The sequence below is a fragment of the Urocitellus parryii genome, chromosome 3 (assembly GCF_045843805.1).
Source record: "Urocitellus parryii isolate mUroPar1 chromosome 3, mUroPar1.hap1, whole genome shotgun sequence".
In the NCBI taxonomy this organism is placed as follows: Eukaryota; Metazoa; Chordata; class Mammalia; order Rodentia; family Sciuridae; genus Urocitellus; species Urocitellus parryii.
In genome coordinates, this window is record NC_135533.1 from 14,787,618 (window position 1) to 14,807,197 (window position 19,580).

Here is a 19,580-nt window from a genome sequence, read left to right on the forward strand (position 1 = left end):
GAGTGAGAGAATTTTTTAATATTTATTTTTTAGCTTTCGGCGGACACAACATCTTAGTTGTATGTGGTGCTGAGGATCGAACCCGGGCCGCACGCATGCCAGGCGAGCACACTACCACTTGAGCCACATCCCCAGCCCCAGTCTGTATCTTTTGATTAATGAGTTTAGGCCATTCACATTCAAGATTATTATTGAGATATGATTTGTATTCCCTGTCATTTTTATTTATTTATGGTTTTTGATTTGTCTCAATTTCTCATTTGGTGGAATGTCCCTTTAATGTACATCTCCTGTTGCTGGTTTTCACTTTCTTTTTTCACTTCATCCTCATGAAATATTTTTGTTGAGAATGCTCTATAGTGTAGGCTTTCTAGTTGTTAATTCTTTTAATTTTTATCATGGAATGTTTTAATTTCACCTTCAAATCTGAAATAATTTTGCTGGATATAAAATTTTTGGTTGGAGACTGGGGTTGTGGCTTAATGGTACAGCACTCGCTCAGCACATGCGAGGCCCTGGGTTCGATCCTCAGCACTATATGTAAATAAATAAATAAAGATATTGTGTCCAACTACAACTAAAAAATAAATATTAAAAAAATTATTGGTTGGCATCCATTTTCTTTCAGAGCTTGAAATATATTATTCCAGGACCTCCTATCTTTGAGGGTCTAAGTTGAGAAATCATTTGAAATCCAAATTGGTTTCCCCCTATATGTAATTTGATTTTTTTCTCTCACATTCTTTAAGAATTTATCTTTATTCTGTGTGTTATTCATTATCATTATAATGTGTCTTGGTGTGGGTCTGCTGTATTTTTGTACATTTGAGGTCCTATAAGCCTCTTGTATTTAATTTTGCATTCCATTCTTTAGGTTTGGGAAATTTTCTGCTATTATATCATTGAAAGATTATACATTTTTTGGTTTGTATCTCTGCTCCTTCATCTATTCTGATAACTCTTAAATTTGGTCTTTTCATGTTATCCCATAATTCTTGGATATTCTGTTCATGATTTCTTAATAGCTTCTCTGCATGTTCAACTCTACTTTCAAGATTATATATTTTGTCTTCATTGTATGAGGTTCTGTCTTCCAAGTGGTCTAGTCTGTTGGTAATGCTTTCTATTAAATTTATAGTTTGATTTACTGATTCCTTCATTTAGATCATTTCTGCTTGGTTTTTTCACAATCTCTTTATTGAAGTGGTCTTTCACTTCCTGTATTTTTTCTTTGATTCCACTCCTTATACTATACTTCACGTATCAATTTAACTGTATACAATCTGAACTCCTTCTTGGACATTTCTTCTGCTGTGTTATCAGTGACTTCTATTAAAATATCTTGGTTTGTTTGGAGTGCTTCATTCCCTTGTTTTTTCATGTTATTAGTGTGTTTTCCCATCTAAAATTTTGGATCTAAGGCAGGATAAATTCTGCCCTGTTTACCTATAGTGTCCTTGAAGGTTTTCAGCACTTCACCTTTACTGGTGAGACCAATATCAACAGCACCCACTGTACACAATATACAGCCTAAAGCCTAATAGCTCCCACTAAGTCTACTGCTTTCTCGAATTAATGCTTTCTCGCATTAAACCAAAATTATGAGTTCCATAACTATCTATAGTACAAACAGAATATTTGTTAAAATGATTTACAATTTCAAATGTGGATGAGAGAACAGAGGTAGTGTAGTATGCAATATTTGCGAGAGAGGAAGAGAGAAGCTACAAGTAAAAATCCACAGTAAGAGTGGAAGAGAAGTCGACAGAGATTGGTTGTTGGTTGGAGAAAAGTTGGAAAGAAAATAGACAAGAGTGGAAGAATACGAACAAAGAGAAAAAAATTAAAGACATAAGAATACAACAAAAATGCAAAACACCATTCATATATCATGGTCCTCTATACAGTGATGCATAAAAACATCCTGTTCCAGGACTGGGGTTATGGCTCAGTGGCAGAGTGCCTGCTTCACACATGTGAGGTACCAGATTAAAAAAAAGTAATCAAGGGTTGGGGTTGTGGCTCAGTGGTAGAGTGCTTGCCTAGCATATATGAGGCACTGGGTTTGATTCTCAGTATCACATATAAATAAAATAAAGATCCATTGACAACTAAAAACTATTTTTAAAAATTCTGTTCTAAATATGTTAGGGAGATAAATGAATCAAAAAATAAAATAAATCTTGCTGGAAAGTCAAACTGTCTCTGACAGCATTCAACAGTTTCTCAGTCTTGTCTCTGACGTCTCTTGGAATCACCAAACCGCAATCAGTCCTCGCAAACCCAGTCTCTATCCCACTGATCTGAGCTTCAGATACCTCAGGCTCGGCCATGCTGCAGTCCCAAGATCTCAATGCTGCTCCTACTTGCAGAGAAACCACCAGGGTATATACTCATGCAAAGGAGCAACCCCAAGATGCAGCAGCATAAGTGCCACCAGCACTCTCAGTAGGAAGACCCCACGTTCCTCCAGACCCACAGGTACCCCCACACTGGACCTGTAGGTCCTAGCTGGAGTCCCCAGACAGAGGCTCATGTGCTGGTAAACCTGCTAGCAGCCAGGGCCCCGGACCTAGCTGGTGTCCCAAAATAGGTACAGCTAAGTACAACCAAACCTGGAGTCTCCCCCGAAGCAGTCCTCTAGGCTATGGTAGCAGCTGTAGTGGTGGTGGTTTTTGGCAGCAGGCAGCAAGTCAGCAGTAGTGGCTGCAGTGGCAGCTACAACTGCAGCTGTGGGGGAGTGTCTCTGACAATCTCTGGGGGTCATCAGCAGTGTCAGCTTCAGTTGCATTCAGGGCAGCAACACCCAGAAAGAAGACCTCCAGGTGACCTTAGGCTGGCAACAGCAGAATCAGAGGCAGCAGCAATGGCAGTAGTGGTGCAGGCAATGGTTGATTGACAGGAGACTTCTGGTTCAGTGGCAGCAACCACGGAGGTAGGGTCGGAATTTACATCCAAGGTAACCAAGACTGTGCTCAGAGAAAAGACCTCCAGGAACCTTAGTGGCATCTGAGTCAGTGGCATCTCCCCATTATATATTTTTCTTACCATTAGGCAATTACGCCTCAAATTTTTTTTAAATGTAATTTATTGTAGGTACAATATTATAACATAGGAAATCAAACATCATCTTACCCTAATCCTTTTTAAAATTTTTTTTAAGTTGTTTATGGACCTTTATTTATTTATTTATAAATATTTATTTTTTTAGTTTTCGGTGGACACAACATCTTTATTTTTTATTTTTATGTGGTGCTGAGGATCAAACCCAGCACCCCGCACATGCCAGGTGAGCATGTTACCACGTGAGCCACATCCCCAGCCCTGGACCTTAATTTATTTATATGCGGTGCTGAGAACGGAACCCAGTGCCTCACACGTGCTAGGCAAGCATTCTACCACCGGGCTACAACCCCAACCCTCCTAATCCTTTTGTTCTCTTCAATCTTAATCCAAATAAAATACCTTCAGATAATATTAATAACAAACCTATTTCTTTGATCCAGCCAATTGAATGAATGTGTGACCTCTTGGTACTATTATTTTAATGTTAATCTCTTAATTTCTTAGAAAAAAGGAGGGTTTTTGTTGTTGTTGTGTGTTACCAAGGATTAAACCCAGGGGTGCAAAACCACTGAGCCACATCCCATCCCTTTTTATTTTTTGAGAAAGGGTCTCAGTAAATTGCTTAGGATCTCAGTTGCTGAGGCTGGCTTTGAACCCAGATTCCTCTTGCCTCTCAGCCCACTGTGTTTTTCTCACATGCCCAGTAGAAAGAGTATTTTGAAATACTTTGATCAATTCTGTTGTTTAAATTGTAGTCCTCTTATTGAGTGGAGCTAAGCTATATACTCAAAAACACTGATTTATTTATATGCTATGTGGGTTGATGTACTCTAGAGACTATAAAATGAATGAGACATAGTCTTAAAAAGATTATGTCCAGTTTCTTCTTTTACCAGGAAAAATTCACATATGCCATAAAAGAGGCATAAATAAAGAACCAGTGCCAAATGCAGTGACACATATCTATAATCCAAGCACTCAGGAGGCTGAGGAAGGAGGATCACATGTTCAGAGCCAGCATCAGCAACCTATTGAGGCCCTGTCTCAAGATAAAAAGGGGTGGGGACAGCTGGGGTTGTAGCTCATTGGTAGAGCACTTGGCTAGCATGTGTGAGGCAGTGGGTTCAATCCTTAGCACTACATTAAAAAAACAAGTAAATAAAATAAAGGTCTTGTGTTCATCTACAACTAAAATTAATATTTTAAAAAGGCGGGGTGGGGATATGTCTTAGTGGTAAGCCCCTCTGGTTTCATCCCCTGGTAGCAAAGAAAAATAATAAATAAAATAAAAAGGTGCCAGGCACAGTGGCTCAAGCCTGTAATACCACCAACTCATGAGGCTGAGACAGGAGGATCTCAAGTTAAAGGTCAGCCTCAGCAATTTACTAAGAAAAGGAAGGAGGGAAGGAAGGGAAGGAAGGGAGGAAGGAAAGGAAGGAAAGGAAGGAAAGAAAGGAAAGGAGAGGGAAAAAAAGCTGGTAATGGAGCTCAGTAGTAAAACACCCTGGGTTTGATACCCAGGACTGAAACAACAAAATTGTCAACTCATAGAACAACTTTCTTTTGTTTTGGTGGTACTGGGAATCAAACACAGGGGCACTTTACCCCTAGGCTACATCCCTTTTTTGGGGAGAGATACCAGGAATTAACTCAGGGGCACTCAACCACTGAGCCACATCCTCTATTACATTTTGTATTTTATTTAGACACAGTCTCACTGAGTTGCTTAGTGCCTCGCTGTTGCCTAGGCTGGCTTTGAACTCTAGATCCTCCTGTCTCAGCCTCCAAAGCCACTGGATTATAGGCGTGTACCACTGTGCCCAGGCCTCAGCCTTTTTTGTTTTTTAATTTGACAGTCTCATTAAATTGCTGAGAATGTCTTCGAATTTAAAATCCTCCTGCCTCAGCACTGGTACACCATGTGCTATTGTACCCAGTTCAGAATAACTTTAGAGAGAGAGAGAATTTTGATATTTTTTTTTAGTTTTCGGCAGACACAACATCTTTGTATGTGATGCTGAGGATCGAACCTGGGCCGCACGCATGCCAGGCGAGCGCGCTACTGCTTGGGCCACATCCCCAGCCCCAGAATAACTTTAATTGAGGAATTAAGAATATTTAAAGCAAAGGGACCATTTTAAAAATGGTCCAAAATCAGCCAAAAAGATTATCATTGCCGAAATTATAGCAGAGGAAGAAGAGGTGATTGGAGCTATTTCAGAAGCACAATTGCTGGATGACTGAATGCAGAAAGAAGAGAGGCATACCAAATGAAGCCCAACTTTTTACTTAATTAGCCAAATACATTAGAACTATTCACCCAAATGGATCAAGAGGAAGAGCAATTTGAGGTGGAGACTAGGAGGTATAAATGTTAATATGCTCACTCCTTTGCCTGGACTTTACTCTTCTGGACATCATACCTTGGGCTACTCTTGAGATGTGGCTGTGTTCCTAAAGACCTAAAGACCAGTACTTGGGAGAGGTAATAATAGCTGCTCCAACTACTGCCAGCTCCTAAGAGCTTCACCTTACTTTTTTCTACTGACCTACATCCCCAATCCTTTTTATTTTTTGAGACAGGGTCTAGCTAAATTGCCTAGGCTGACTTCAAATTTGTAATCCTCCTTCTTTAGCCTCCTAAATCATGGGATTACAGGTGTGTGACAGCACACCTACCTCAATTTTTCATTACTTAACTCACGTCCCTTTAACTCTAAATAAACCTATTTGAATGTGCCATCTGTTTCCCGCTAGAACCCTATTACATCATATTTGTTACTTTTTAAAAATATATACATAATTTTGTTTGTATATGCATTGGAAATATGTGGGAAGATGCATATCAGACTGTTAGACTATTAGTAATGGTAACCATCTGGTAATGGGAATACAGAGGGAAGGACAAAGGGAAAAAATTGTGCTTTTATTTTGCTTAAGCCAACTGAATTCCTTAAAATAACAGGCTTATATTACTTTTAGCTTTTTTTTTTTTTTTTTTTTGTGTGTGTGTGTGTGTATGTGTGTATTACTGGGAACCAAACTCAGGATCTCATGCATGCTAGGCAAATTGAGCTACATCGCCTGGCCCCCCACACCACCAGCATTTTTTTTTTTTTTTTTGGCACTGGGGATTAGGGATTGAACCCAGAGGTGCTTAATCACTCGGCCAAATCCCCAGCGCCCCTGCCTTTTTTTTTTTTTTTTTTTTAATTTTAAGACAGGGTGTCACTAACTTGCTTAGGGCCTTGCTAAGTAGCGAGACTGGCTTTGAACTTGGAATCCTCCTATCTTGGCCTCCAGAGTAAATGTGACTGTAAGTATGTACCACTATTCCCAGAATCTTGTATTTTTTTTTAGTTGTTAATGGACCTTTATTTTTTTATTTATATGCAGTGCTGAGAATCAAACCCAGTGCCTCACACATTAAAGGCAAGCACTCTACCACTGAGCTACAACCCCAGCCCCCTTGTATTACTTTTTAAATTAAAACAAGGAAAAACTTTTAAAAGTAGATCAAGAACATCAATTCAGGTGGTGATACCTAGAATAAGAAGTCCAATAAATTCACTGACAGTAAAGATGAAACCTCCAGTTTATTCCCCTAATTAATCAGTCAACAAAATTGCAGAGAAAAATCCTAACTTAAAAAAAATTTAATGATAAATACATATTATAGAAATGATTAAATTCTCATATGAAGATAGCATCCAAGGAATTTCTCCATGTTCATGGCTCCCAGCCCTTCCCTCCAGGTTGATGGGGCAACTGGAGACCCACCAAACCAGCAGACTCCTCCACTGAGCGCTCACCCCTGCCATGAAATTCCTGATGAAGGGCCACATGTTCTCGGATGCTGCGCAGGAGGCAGAGATAGGTGGCAGCTTGGAAATGAAGCTCATGCTGGGCTCTGCACAACTTCTCACTGGTGACCTAGAGAAGCAGAAAGGTTAGAGTTAACACCCCTGCAACAGATACAGGTCTACAGAGAAAGATTTAATAAAAAAGCTTTCTTATTATTATTTTGGGTACTAGGGATTTAACCTAGGGGTACTTTACCACTGAACTACACCCCAGCCTTTTTTATTTTTTATCGAGACAGGGTTCCACTAAATTGCTGAGGCTGACCTCCAATTTGTGATCCTCCTACTTCAGCCTCCCAAATCACTGGTATTACAGGCTGCACCACTATATAGATTTACAAATATGCATGTTTCTATTTTTTTTTTTTAAAGAGAGAGTGGGGGAGAGAGAGAATTTTTTTAATATTTATTTTTTAGTTCTCGGCAGACACAACATCTTTGTATGTGGTGCTGAGGATCGAACCCGGGCCGCACGCATGCCAGGCGAGCCCGCTACCGCTTGAGCCACATCCCCAGCCCTTCTTTTTTTTTTAAATGTTTATTTTTTAGTTATAGTTGGACACAATACCTTTATTTTATTATTTATTTTTATGTGGTGCTGGGGATAGAACCCAGGTCCTTGCCCGTGCTAGGAAGCACTCTACAGCTGAGCCACAACCCTAGCCCTGCACATCTCTATTATCTCTGTGCAATTTGCTCTCTAAAGAAAGTCTGTTTAAGACAAGCATGGTGATGGCACACATCTGTAATCCCAGGGGCTCTGGAGGCTGAGACAGTTGGATCGCAAATTCAGGCCAGCTTGGGCAATTCTGAAGGACCCTATCTTAAAATAAAAAGGGCTAGGGATATGGCTTAATGATAGAAGGTCTCTGGGTTCAATCCAATACAAAAAAAAGCATATATGTATAATTAAAATATTTATAGGAGCACTCGTAATAATTGTGTTCTTTTTTATTAGCACATTATTAATAGTGGAATGTTGTTACATATTTGTATATGTAGACAATATAATGATATAATTTGGTCAATTTCACTGCCCTGTACTTCCCCTTTTCCTCCCCTCCTTCCCCCATCCCCTTCTATTCTGTTGCTCTCCCTTCTATTTTCATGAGATCGTCCAATATCACCTTTTTTCTTTCCTTTTTTTCTTTCTAGCTTCCACATATGAGAGAAAATATATGACCTTTGACTTCAAGTTTGGTTTTGGCTCATTTTGCTTAATATAATGCTCCTAAGTTCCATCCATTTTCCTACAAATGACATAACTATACTCATTTATTAGGAAAGTTGACCTCCACTTAATCAAAAGTTTTGTTTATTTAATGCTGGGAATTGCATCCAGTGCCCTGTACATGCATGTGCTAACCCACTCAGCCACACCAGCCTCAGCCTTAACAAGACTGTTTGGGTTTTTTGTTGTTGTTGTTTTGGGTACTGGGGATTAAACCCAGGACACTTTACCACTGAACCATATCCCTACCCAGTCCTTTTTATTTTTCTTTTTAAACTTATTATTTTTATTTGGTACCCGGGATTGAAGACAGGGGCACTTAACCACTGCACCACACCCCCAGCCCTTTTTTGTATTTAGAGAAAGGGTTTCAAGGAGTTGCTGAATTCGCAATCATCCTGCCTCAGCCTCCTGAGCCATTGGGATTACAGGTGTGTGCCACAACACCCAGCTTATTTTTTGAGATGGGGGGGGGTGTGTGGGGTGTGTGTGTATGTCACTAAGTTGCTTAGGGCATTACTAAATTGTTGAGGCTGGCTTTGAACTTGTGATCCTCCTGTATCAGCCTCCTCAGTTGCTGGGATTACAGGCATGTACCACCAAAGCCAGCTTTTTTTTTAAATGGGGAGGGGGGAGTTGGGGTGGAGGGAGCCTCTGTTGCCCAGGCTGGTATTGTACTCCTGGGATCAAGCAATCCTCCCTGCCCCCATCCCCAACAGCTGGGACTATAGGCATGTATAGTACATCCAGCAAACAGAACTCTTGAGGTGTTTAATTGAGTATTTCTAAATTTTAATACTGGAAGCCATAATCCTTAGTTTCAACTCCTTCATTTTACAAATGAGGAAACTAAACTCCAGTTGTTAGTTAATGGCAGAGATTAGAACTACAATCAGGTCATTGATCGTTAATGCCACCTAAGAAATATAATATTGAATTTTCTCCCCTTCAAACAAAGTGCTGTTTCATTTTGTTTCTGTACTTTGGTTAATATGGTATATACCTTTCATTTCAAAATTAAAGACTTTTATTTTGTCTGAAAAATAATGACCTTGTCCTCAATATTACAAAATTATAGTTTTATATACAAAAGTAATATGCATGTGTTTATGGTACTTAAACTTGCTCTCATGGGGATGTGGCTCAGTGGTGAAGCCCTTCTGGGTTCAATATCCAGCACAAAAACAACAAAAAAAATTTCCTCTTACAACTTATCCATCTGAAAAATCTGGGCTCTAATGACTTTTAAGAAGCTGAATACTTCCTGGGAGTGGTGTGGCACGCCACTAAGGCAAGAGTATTGCAAATTCAAAGCCAGCCTCAGCAATTTAGCAAGGCCTTAAGCAACCTAGCAAGACCATGTTTCAAAAAATTTTTAAAAGGGGGTGGGGGTTGGGGCTGGGCTTAGTGGTTAAATCCCTGGTACCAAAAAAAAAAAAAAAAAAGCAAGCTGGAAACTTCATATCCATTCCAAAGTCTCAGTGAAATGTAGTATGTTTTCCTCTGCTTATATATTTTGTGTTCTAAGGTTATGAGAATGGGGCAGAAATAGTGGGGATGTGCACATATATGGGGATGTGTAGATTAGTCCCTGGGCACCATTTTCTGCATAATACCATTTCTTTCTCTAAATATCTAGGATTAGAATCTGAAAACTAAACTATATGCTATCATATATGTGCAAATGGCAGTCATTAGTTACTTACATCAAATTTAAATTAACTTTTGTTGAATTCAAATTTAGCAACTGTCTCAGCCTCCTGAGTTGCTAGGATTACAGGTATACACCTCTACATCTAGCTAAACTTTCTATTTTTATGTTTTGTTTTGCATGTTGAGGGATATTAAATCTAGGGTCTCAGGCATACTAGGCAAACACTCTACCACTGAGATACAACCCCAGCCCTAGAATTTCAGGCATGAATTTCAAATGTCTTTTAGAACAATTTTAGAGCCACTATCAAACTTCATTCAAGAGCAATAATGTTACCTCCATAAGATACAATAATCATGTCACCTCTTAAAAATCTTAGCATGTCCTTCCCTTATACCTACAATAAAATTAGCCTTTTCATTTTGCAATACTAGGGATTGAACCCAGGTGCACTCCACCACCAACTTACATCCCCAATCCTTTTCACTTCTTATTTTGGAGTAACATCTCACTAAATTGCCCAGGCTGACCTTACACTTGTGATCCTCCTGCCTCATCCTCCTGAGTAGCTGGGATTACAGGTTTGTACCTCCAAGCCCAGCTATACCTACAATAAAATTTAAATTCCTACCTACCATCTACCTCATCTTCCACCACTACTGCACTCTAAGCTTCAACCATTCTCAATTTCAATTATGTTAGGCTTCTTGGCTTTAAAATATGCAGTTTCTTTACCTGTATCATCACTCTCCCTGATCCCCATTTAATTGCTAATTCCTTCAGGCCCATACTTACTGTGCTCCTGAAAGCCTTCCCTAACTACCCTTTCTTCCCAATTATTTACACCCTTAACACTTAGAAGTGTTTCACTGGATGGCTCCTTAGGTGGGATGTAAGTTTAAAATACATCTTTTTTTTTTTTTTAACTTTTTTAGTTGTAGATGGACACAATACCTTTGCTTTATTATTTACGTGGTGCTGAGGATCCAACCCAGGGCCTCATGCACAAGAGGCAAGCGCTCAACCACTGAGCCACAACCCCAGCCCATGTACATCTTATTCTTGGCATTTGGCCCAAGTTCCTAGCACCAGTATCTAACATTGTGACCTATTAAAAACTAGGTTACTTTTAATTTTAAGATCTTGTTTTCTAAATTTCATAGCTCATAAATTCAACAGTTAAAATAATTCTTCTTCTCACATTGCTCAATGACAACAGGCTTCATTCCCTGAAGCACAAACGATTCTATAATGTTTTACTTCTGAGATTGGTTGCAACTTTTTTCCAAGTCAGATCCACAACTCCAAAGGTAGCAATCGGGAGAATTATTTTTGGGAACCAGCTAATCTAAATTCTAGTTGTTGTACTGATTCTTGCTCAAGTAAATGTCCCTGAGCCTCAGTTGCTTCGTTTTGAAAATGAAACTGTCTTCCACTTGCTTTAACCCAAGGGGGATACATGTTTACATTTATCTGCTTACAGAAGTTTTAATACAAAAGTATCTGGTCATGCAGCAAGCTCACGCTGAACTGACAGCACTCGTACCGTTCCCAGGGGCATCATTTTCCTAAGGGGTGCAGGGGACACCACATAGGTAAAGTAAAACACTGTCGACCCTTCAGAAAGCTCCCAACATTCCCCGCCACACTGGTTTTCCTTTATGCCTCAAAGTTTGCTTCTCATAATGTCTACTGGGGGAAGGGTGGGGAGTGCCGGGAATACGCTGTGCCTCTAAGTGTGGGGACACTACACCAAGTCTTATCTTCAGGCCGGTCCCCATTTCCTCCGCTCCCCTTCTTCCGACTCTTCCCTCCCCAACAAGCAGCAGAAGCGGCCAATGAACTCCTCCCGCGCGGCTCCACCCCTGCCTGCGGAGGGCCGCGTCGCCGCCCGGGCTTAGGCCGGAGCTAGAGCAGGTCCTGGGCTTCTGTGGTGGGCCCCGGGCAGCAGGCCCTAAGACCAGGTGCTCCCGACACCCGACCAGACCCGCCTTTTCCTCCCTTCCCGGGACGTGGTGCTCCCGGGACACGGTTTCCGTACCCGATGTGCACGGAAAGCCTTCACAAGGTACCGATAGGCCGCGGTGTCACGATAGGGTCGCCCGGTGGCCACGCTGAGGTGGCGCAACTCCCGCAGAAGGCCTCGCAAAGTGCGCGCCGGGGACCCTAAGGCCGCCATTTTTATGTCCTTTCCAGAGGTGGAGCCGAAAGGCGCCCTACGCAACTGCTAGCGCCCTCGCCCTCAGCTACCCCCGCGAGACGCTTAGTGGTACGGTCGGACTCCGACTGCCGGCTCCCCCTGCCGACGGCCAGGGTGAAAGGTCTCACTTCCCTATTCTGCGGAGCCATATTAATCGAACACCGAGCGGCGCCCTCACGAACCCAGAGAAGAGCAAGCGACCGCTGAGTCTAACTGGGTACCGGGTCCTCCAGAAACGCTGCGAAAGGCCGATCGAGGGTAAAAAGGTCCTTTCTTGCCTGCGTACTTAAAAAGACGTTTTTAGCCGACCAACGGCCGATTCTCAGAAGTGGGTTAGACGGGAGTGAATGAGAATTTGATACGGAACACGCTTTTAAGATTTTTTTAACGCTATCTAGAAGGGGTATCGAAATTAAACCTATTCAGACCTCCCAGAAGCCTTAAGGGACTTATGGCTCAGAGGAAGGAGGTGAAATATCCTCATTCTTGCAAACGGTAGCTCAACAGCTAGTAAAACCACACATACACTATTCCATTTTTCAAAAAAGTAAAATGAAAGTGACTTACTTAGATATAATCGTTTCAGAAAAGAGAAAAAAGCACAACCACCCCAGATGGGACTCGAACCCACAATCCCTGGCTTAGGAGGCCAATGCCTTATCCATTAGGCCACTGGGGCTTCTGCAAGTGAGGCGCTCAAACAACATGTTCAATTTTTTTTCTCCTTGGTACGTCATCGTCACTTAAGGTTATCTTTACCCTATCCTGAGAAGCCACACCTAGTATCAATATGAGGATCGAAGCATGCTGGGAGTTGTAGTTTAGAAAACAAAAGCCCAGTTACAGCTCAAAGGATTTACCCTCGAAACAGCAGTCTCGCGCCGAATGCTGAGCGGGCGCGCGCACACACGCGTTTGCGTACGCGTTCGCAAAAGCAGTCGCCCCGCGCCTGCGCAAAAGTGGGCTTGCGACGTCGCGGAGCCGGGCGCGCAACACAAGCTGATCCTTGAGACCCGCCCTCTGAGGCTTTTCTCCTTCGGGCTCTCACCGGAAGCAGCCTGGTCCTTTCCGGCGTGGTGGTTCTTTCAGGCATGGTTTTGCTCCAGCAGGCCGTTAGGCGGCGTCCTCAGCGGTCAGTTTCTGCTTCCGGTTGAAGAGCCGAGGCATTTCCGCAGAGCTGGGGACGTGTGGGAAACGTACGCCTTGTGTTTTATATTGGTGGGTCAACAATAAACATGGGGTCGCGAGAGATTTGTAGTTAATTCATTAGGAATTAGAAGTATCTTGGAATAAACTGAGTCGCTTTCGGGTTCTGTCCTTAATTGTACAGTTTGGACAAGTCCCTTTTATTCTCGGCGACGCTTGCCTTTAAATTTCTCAGGGGCTTTCCATTGCCCCAAAGCCAGCGCCAGTTTCCTGAAATTGACATACGGGACATCACCTAAATCGGCCCTAGCTTGTGTTGCAGGCGCCATCTCCCATCGTTCGCCTCTTGGCAGCCTCTGCTGCAGGGATCTGAACTTCTCTCCCCCCACCTCCTTACAGTCACTGTGCCTGTACCGTTTGCGCCCTTGGGGTTTTGACTTACTCCAGTAGTCAAGGGTCGGCCCTGCTTGATGCACTCCATCTCCTCTGGCCTCCCGTTTCCCTTGGTTTATTCCTTGTACTATTGTGGTTGTCAGTTTCCCCCGTCTGACTGGGATATGTAGAGCTGCGGTGGCCCTCTGCCCAACAGAAGTCTGTTCCTGCAGGCCAGTTCTGGAAGGACAGTCACTCCTTAAGGGAGGCGTACCTTTTAGCCCTGATGGCTACAAGACATTAGCTGCTGAGCAGGGTGATGAACACAAATGGAACAGTAATGGTACCTGGGTGAGTGAAGCCGACTTGGGAAACTGGTGAACTGCATGTCACCTCGCCTGCCGTGCAAGGGCAGCCACCGTTTACCTCCATGGGTTGTTGTGGTCTAGGAAGACACACACTTTTTCGTCAAAAACGATAATTGTTTTTAGAATATTCTGTCTTTCCTTCTAAATAGGACTAATACCCTAAAAGTACAACATGCCGAACAAAACACTTAGCTCACAGACTACTGGTTTGTAAAGAAAGAAGGAAGAGAAAAAAGGGGGTAAGATAAGAAGATAAAAGTAAAAATAGTTCCTGTGTCTAGATCTTGGGAAAAGAACTTGCTTTGGTAATCTTGCCTTTGGGAAGAATGTTAGGTGCAGGACAGGCTGAACTAAGTTGTCTGCAGGGCAGGCTGAACAAACGTTAGCTGCAGGATAACCCATGCACCCAAACCACCCTCTGTCTGGTCCTTTATCACCTGTTTGCATCAAGTTTGAACACTCAACACCCCCCCCCCCAAGGCTGAACCCTTAATCCCCCTTGTGCCAACAAGGCAGCTTGCAGACCCAGAGACCCCATTAGATTTTGGCTATAAAAACTCCCTCCTTCCGGGCCACTCTCTCTTGCTCTGTCTCCCTCTCTTGCTTTTGTTCTCCCTTGCTCTCTCTTTCTTCTCTTGCTCTCTTTTTCTCCTCTTTTGCACTGCTGCAATAAAGATCTCTTGGTCCCTCCAAGTGTTGTGGTCACTTTCCTTTCAAAGAGAAACTCCTCAGAAGAAATATAAAGAGTGAACTCGTGGGCTGGGGATGTGGCTCAAGTGGTAGCGGGCTGTCCTGGCATTCGAGGGGCCCGGGTTGGATCCTCAGCACCACATACAAACAAATATGTTGTGTCCGCTGAAAACTAAAAATAAACATTGACATTTTCTCTCTTAAAAAAAAAAAAGAGTGAACTCGTTTGTATTGATTTAACATGTAACATGTGAGACCCTGTTAATAACCCAGTCTCTTTATAAGTCTGTGCTCTTCAGTGCCCTCAGGTGATTACCATTCCTAGTTGAATTAAGGAATGTTAAAGCACAATATTGGACACAATACCTTTAAACAGTTTTCAGAAGTTTGTTTTGCATTTTGGATGTTCCCCACTCTCCATTCATATACTGAGGGTTTCCTATCATTTGGGCTATGATCTGGCCTCTAATTAGTGTGGTCTTGGTGGACTTGTAATAAATTTATGATTTGAATATAACCCTTGCTGCTCTGCCACTGCAACTTATTTTTAAAATGGACATGTTTCTTCCTCTCTCTTTGCTCCTCTGCGCCTCCCTAATCTCAGGGGAAACAAGATTACCTTTCTTCCCCACTTTAGGCAGATTTATCTGTCCTTGAGTACACACCTACCATTGCAAGGAACTAATTCAGACATTGGGGATGGTATCAGAAGATATCAGAAGTGAGTATCTCCCAAATTAACAAGTGGATTACAATTCAACAGAAACATGAGAAATATAGCATTTGAATCACCTCTTCAAAAGCTCCCTCTTCCTGTTGATGGGCAGGATCACAGCCTCTGGGACCAGAGTTCCCTGTGTTTCTCCTTTGCTAGCAAAACAGTAAACCTTCATTTTCCTTTTTCTCAAAACCATGTCCTCCTTATTGGATTGGCATAGGGGAAAAGGACCAAGCTTTGGCAACAGACTAGGCACAGGGGAAGAAGACACTATGCTTTTATATTGCTTTTGCTCTCTATGTAAATAAATCATTTGGGTCCAATGGAGTCATTCCCTCACCTTTTGTGGGGCAGGGTCATGGAGATCAGTGATAAAACTCAAGGAAACTTTATCACTGAGCTACATCCCCAGTCCTTTTTTTTTAATATTTATTTTTTAGTTGTAGTTGGACACAATACCTTTATTTTACTTATTTATTTTTTTTTAATTTTATTTTTTTATTGTTGGTTGTTCAAAACATTACATAGTTCTTGATATATCATATTTCACACTTTGATTCAAATGGGTTATGAACTCCCATTTTTACCCCGTATACAGATTGCAGAATCACATCAGTTACACTTCCATTGATTTACATATTGCCATACTAGTGTCTGTTGTATTGTGCTGCCTTTCCTATCCTCTACTATCCCCCATCCCCTCCCCTCCCCTCCCCTTTTCTCTCTCTACCCCCTCTACTGTAATTCATTTCTCCCCCTTGTATTATTTTTCCCTTTCCCCTCACTTCCTCTTGTATATAATTTTGTATAACCCTGAGGGTCTCCTTCCATTTCCATGCAATTTCCCTTCTCTCTCCCTTTCCCTCCCACCTCTCATCCCTGTTTAATGTTTTTTTAAAATTTTTTTTTATTGTTGGTTGTTCAAAACATTACATAGTTCTTGATATATCATATTTCACACTTTGATTCAAGTGGGTTATGAACTCCCATTTTTACCCGTATACAGATTGCAGAATCACATCAGTTACACTTCCATTGATTTACATATTGCCATACTAGTGTCTGTTGTATTGTGCTGCCTTTCCTATCCTCTACTATCCCCCCTCCCCTACCCTCCCCTCTTCTCTTTCTACCCCCTCTACTGTAATTCATTTCTCCCCCTTGTATTACTTTTCCCTTACCCCTCACTTCCTCTTGTACGTAATTATGTATAACCCTGAGGGTCTCCTTCCATTTCCATGCAATTTCCCTTCTCTCTCCCTTCTCTCTCCCTTTCCCTCCCACCTCTCATCCCTGTTTAATGTTAGTCTTCTTCTCATGCTCTTCTTCCCTACTCTGTTCTTAGTTACTCTCCTTATATCAAAGAAGACATTTGGCATTTGTTTTTTAGGGATTGGCTAGCTTCACTTAGCATAATCTGCTCTAATGCCATCCATTTCCCTCCAAATTCTATGATTTTTCATTTTTTAATGCAGAGTAATACTCCATTGTGTATAAATGCCACATTTTTTTTTATCCATTCGTCTATTGAAGGGCATCTAGGTTGCTTCCAAAGTCTGAGCACATTTTGTCACATGTGCTCAAGAATGAAACAGGGTTTTCCCTCTGTATCCCCCATAGTTTCCAGGAATATTCTAAACATATTTAGAAGAAGAGAAATGCTTCTATTTGGATGGTCAGTTTTGAATACAGTAGGTAGGTATATCTCACAGCTAGAAATATAAAATGACAAACAGCTGTGTTCAGAATGAACCATGAATCTGAGTGATCAGAAATGCCTTTTAGCAGTAGGAGCAACAACCACTGTAACCAGATTGAAGCCAAATGTGATAGGTCTTACACTGAAAATGGATCATTATTTGTGATTCAAAACTTAAGCAAACACAAAACACCAAAGAGAAAGAGGCACCCTGCTATAATTTGGATCTGGAATGTTGCCCAAAGGTCACGTGTTGAAAGCTTGGACCCCAATGTAATGGCATTCAGAATGGACTCTACAGAAAGGCGAATTGAATCCTGAGCTCTAACCTCAACTTTGAATCAATGCACTGATGGATTCATTATTTGACAGGATTATTGGGAGTTGGTAAAAACTGTATGCGGTAGGGACTAGTTGGAGGGTAGGTCATTGGAGTTGATTCCCTAGAAGGGTACATGGTATTCCTCAGTCCTTTCTTCCCCTCACCATCTTCCTGATCTCCAAGAGATGAGCAGCTCTGTTTTGAGGCCAGGCTCTCTGCCATGGTATTTTGCCTCACTTGAGGCCATAGCAACGGAGCCTGAAATTGAACCAAAATAAATATTTACTCATTTAATTTTCTCAGGTATGTTGTCAAAGTGATGAAAGCCTACTAATGTGCACATGCACACACACACACACACACACACACACACACGCATACACAGGAGGAATGGTCCAAAGGAAGAAAAGGACACTTGGTATTGTTGATGGCTTCTTCAACAGTAGACATAGCTTGGGGACAGAGTGGATTCTCCACTTCAGCAGATGCTATAAGGGGTTTAAAGTTTTATATTAGTATTTTATGGAAAGATTGAATAATACAGGCCTGATTTTTCTCTCAGATTTGGAGATGAATAAGAAGGACAAAGAAAATTTCCTTTTCTAGCACAAGACACAAATGTAGTCACTAGTTTCTGATAGCAATCTGAGGAATTCTGTCTCCTTGCTCTTTTCTTGATGGCAAGAGACTTTATGAGGTTTTTGATATAAACCTTAGAATCACTTTAACCATTAATTTTCCTCAAATTCTTCCTTGTTCTAAATTTTATTTTTCCCACCTTGAGTGTTTGGTCCCTGAACAGACATATAGAAAGAACAGCTCAAGGAAAAGAGTGTCCTGAATATATGCTTTGGGTAAGAGAGTTATGGGAGCAAATCCAAACCCCTTCTAAAGGGTAATAAGAAAAATAATTGTAGACAAAACCAAAAGCAAATATGAACAAAGTGACAGCAGGCTCTACTGGTTGACCACTTTCTCTGTGTCAGCCATAGGGTGAGAACTACACATTATGTTCTCATTTACGCTTCAACTCATGCCTGTGAGAGAAGTTTCATAAGTGTATCATGTTGATTCAGCTCCAAAATTGCTTTGGTCCCAATTTGTATGTCTGTTACAGCCCACGTGCTTCATCTCTTTGCTTTGTCCCCCAACTCTACAAAGCTGCCTCTTCATGAACTTGTTGGAATTTAAACACTTTGGAAAGCAGGGTCTTACCTTATCTCCTTCTGATCCTTAATTCTAGGGGTGGGATTCCAATTTAGGATTGTTGCTGCATAGTAGAAAAGTTTTCAAGTTTTTATTTCACTCTGTATGGTTTAGACCTGGATTATATTTTGCACTGATAAACAACAACAGGTGAAGTGAACACCAAGTTATTGGCTCAAAAACAAAGTTTCTTAAGTGAAATTTAAGTGGAATTTTTGCCCAATTAAATAAACTTAAATAAAAACTTACAAGGACCATATAATATTAAAATGAACTCAAAAACTTATAGATTAAGAGCAAAAATTTATTTTTGGAAAGGGTAAAAATTATTCTTTAATGACATTTCATCAATATTATCATGTGAATTCTGAGAATGGTTAAGACTTTGTGGTGGTTAATTTTATATGTTAACTTGTCTGGGCTATGATGCCCAGATATTTGGCCAAATATGATTCTGGGTGTGTCTGTGCTGGTGTCATGGGGTGAGATTTACTATTGAATGGGGGACTTTTAGTTCAATAGATGGCACTCTGTAATGGAGCCAGACCTCACCTTGTCAACGGAATGCAACTGGCCTGAATGCAACAAAAAGTCCCCCTCTCCCAGGCAAGAGGGACCTCTCCAGTGAGCCACCTTCGGATTTCCTCTACAACATTGATTCTTCGTGGTTCCCGAGCACACTGCCTTTGGACTCAGACTAGAACACTTTCCTGTATCTCTAGCTCCTCCCAGCCAGCCCTCCCCAATCCTGGAGCCAATCGCTGACAGGAAAGTCCAGGGAAGAAGCAGAGGCCCCTGGGGGTAGGGCGTGAGGGGTGACTGTGCCACTGGCTGCCAGTCCCTGGTCAAAGACCATGACAGGCCTCTGCTTTTACCTGCAGAACAAGGCGGTTGGTGTTGGCGGAGCCCCGCGATTCTCGGAATTCTGAGACTTTCTGGAGTCATAATGGACCCCAGCAACACTTGAGGCTGTTCTGAGGAGAGAAGTGGATGGTGCTGGACGCGGTTTTTGGAGCTGGTCCGCTGGCTCCCTAATGTGGCGGCG

General features: G+C 41.8%; 1 protein-coding gene and 1 non-coding gene across 2 annotated transcripts; both read right to left on the reverse strand.

The window, feature by feature from the left end:
- Nucleotides 1-6,643: 6,643 nt before the first annotated feature.
- On the reverse strand, nucleotides 6,644-12,102 carry Fmc1 (formation of mitochondrial complex V assembly factor 1). The gene is made up of 2 exons (XM_026405406.2): nucleotides 11,856-12,102; nucleotides 6,644-6,999 (listed from the first exon to the last, which is right to left on the reverse strand). The coding sequence occupies exons 1-2, from the start codon at nucleotides 11,991-11,993 to the stop codon at nucleotides 6,796-6,798; spliced, it is 342 nt and encodes a 113-aa protein (XP_026261191.1). The 5' UTR covers nucleotides 11,994-12,102; the 3' UTR covers nucleotides 6,644-6,795.
- A 518-nt stretch (nucleotides 12,103-12,620) lies between these two features.
- Trnar-ccu (transfer RNA arginine (anticodon CCU)) lies at nucleotides 12,621-12,693 on the reverse strand. The gene has a single exon. It is a non-coding gene; the product is annotated as a tRNA-Arg (tRNA).
- Nucleotides 12,694-19,580: the final 6,887 nt, after the last annotated feature.

Bases quoted from the DNA above. Each gene is read 5' to 3' on its own strand.
- Fmc1 (XM_026405406.2), bottom strand. From the start codon at position 11,993: ATGGCGGCCTTAGGGTCCCCGGCGCGCACTTTGCGAGGCCTTCTGCGG. The intron at 7,000-11,855 runs GTACGGAAACCG...CTGCTTCTCTAG, and splicing joins AGGCTTTCCGTGCACATCGG to GTCACCAGTGAGAAGTTGTG.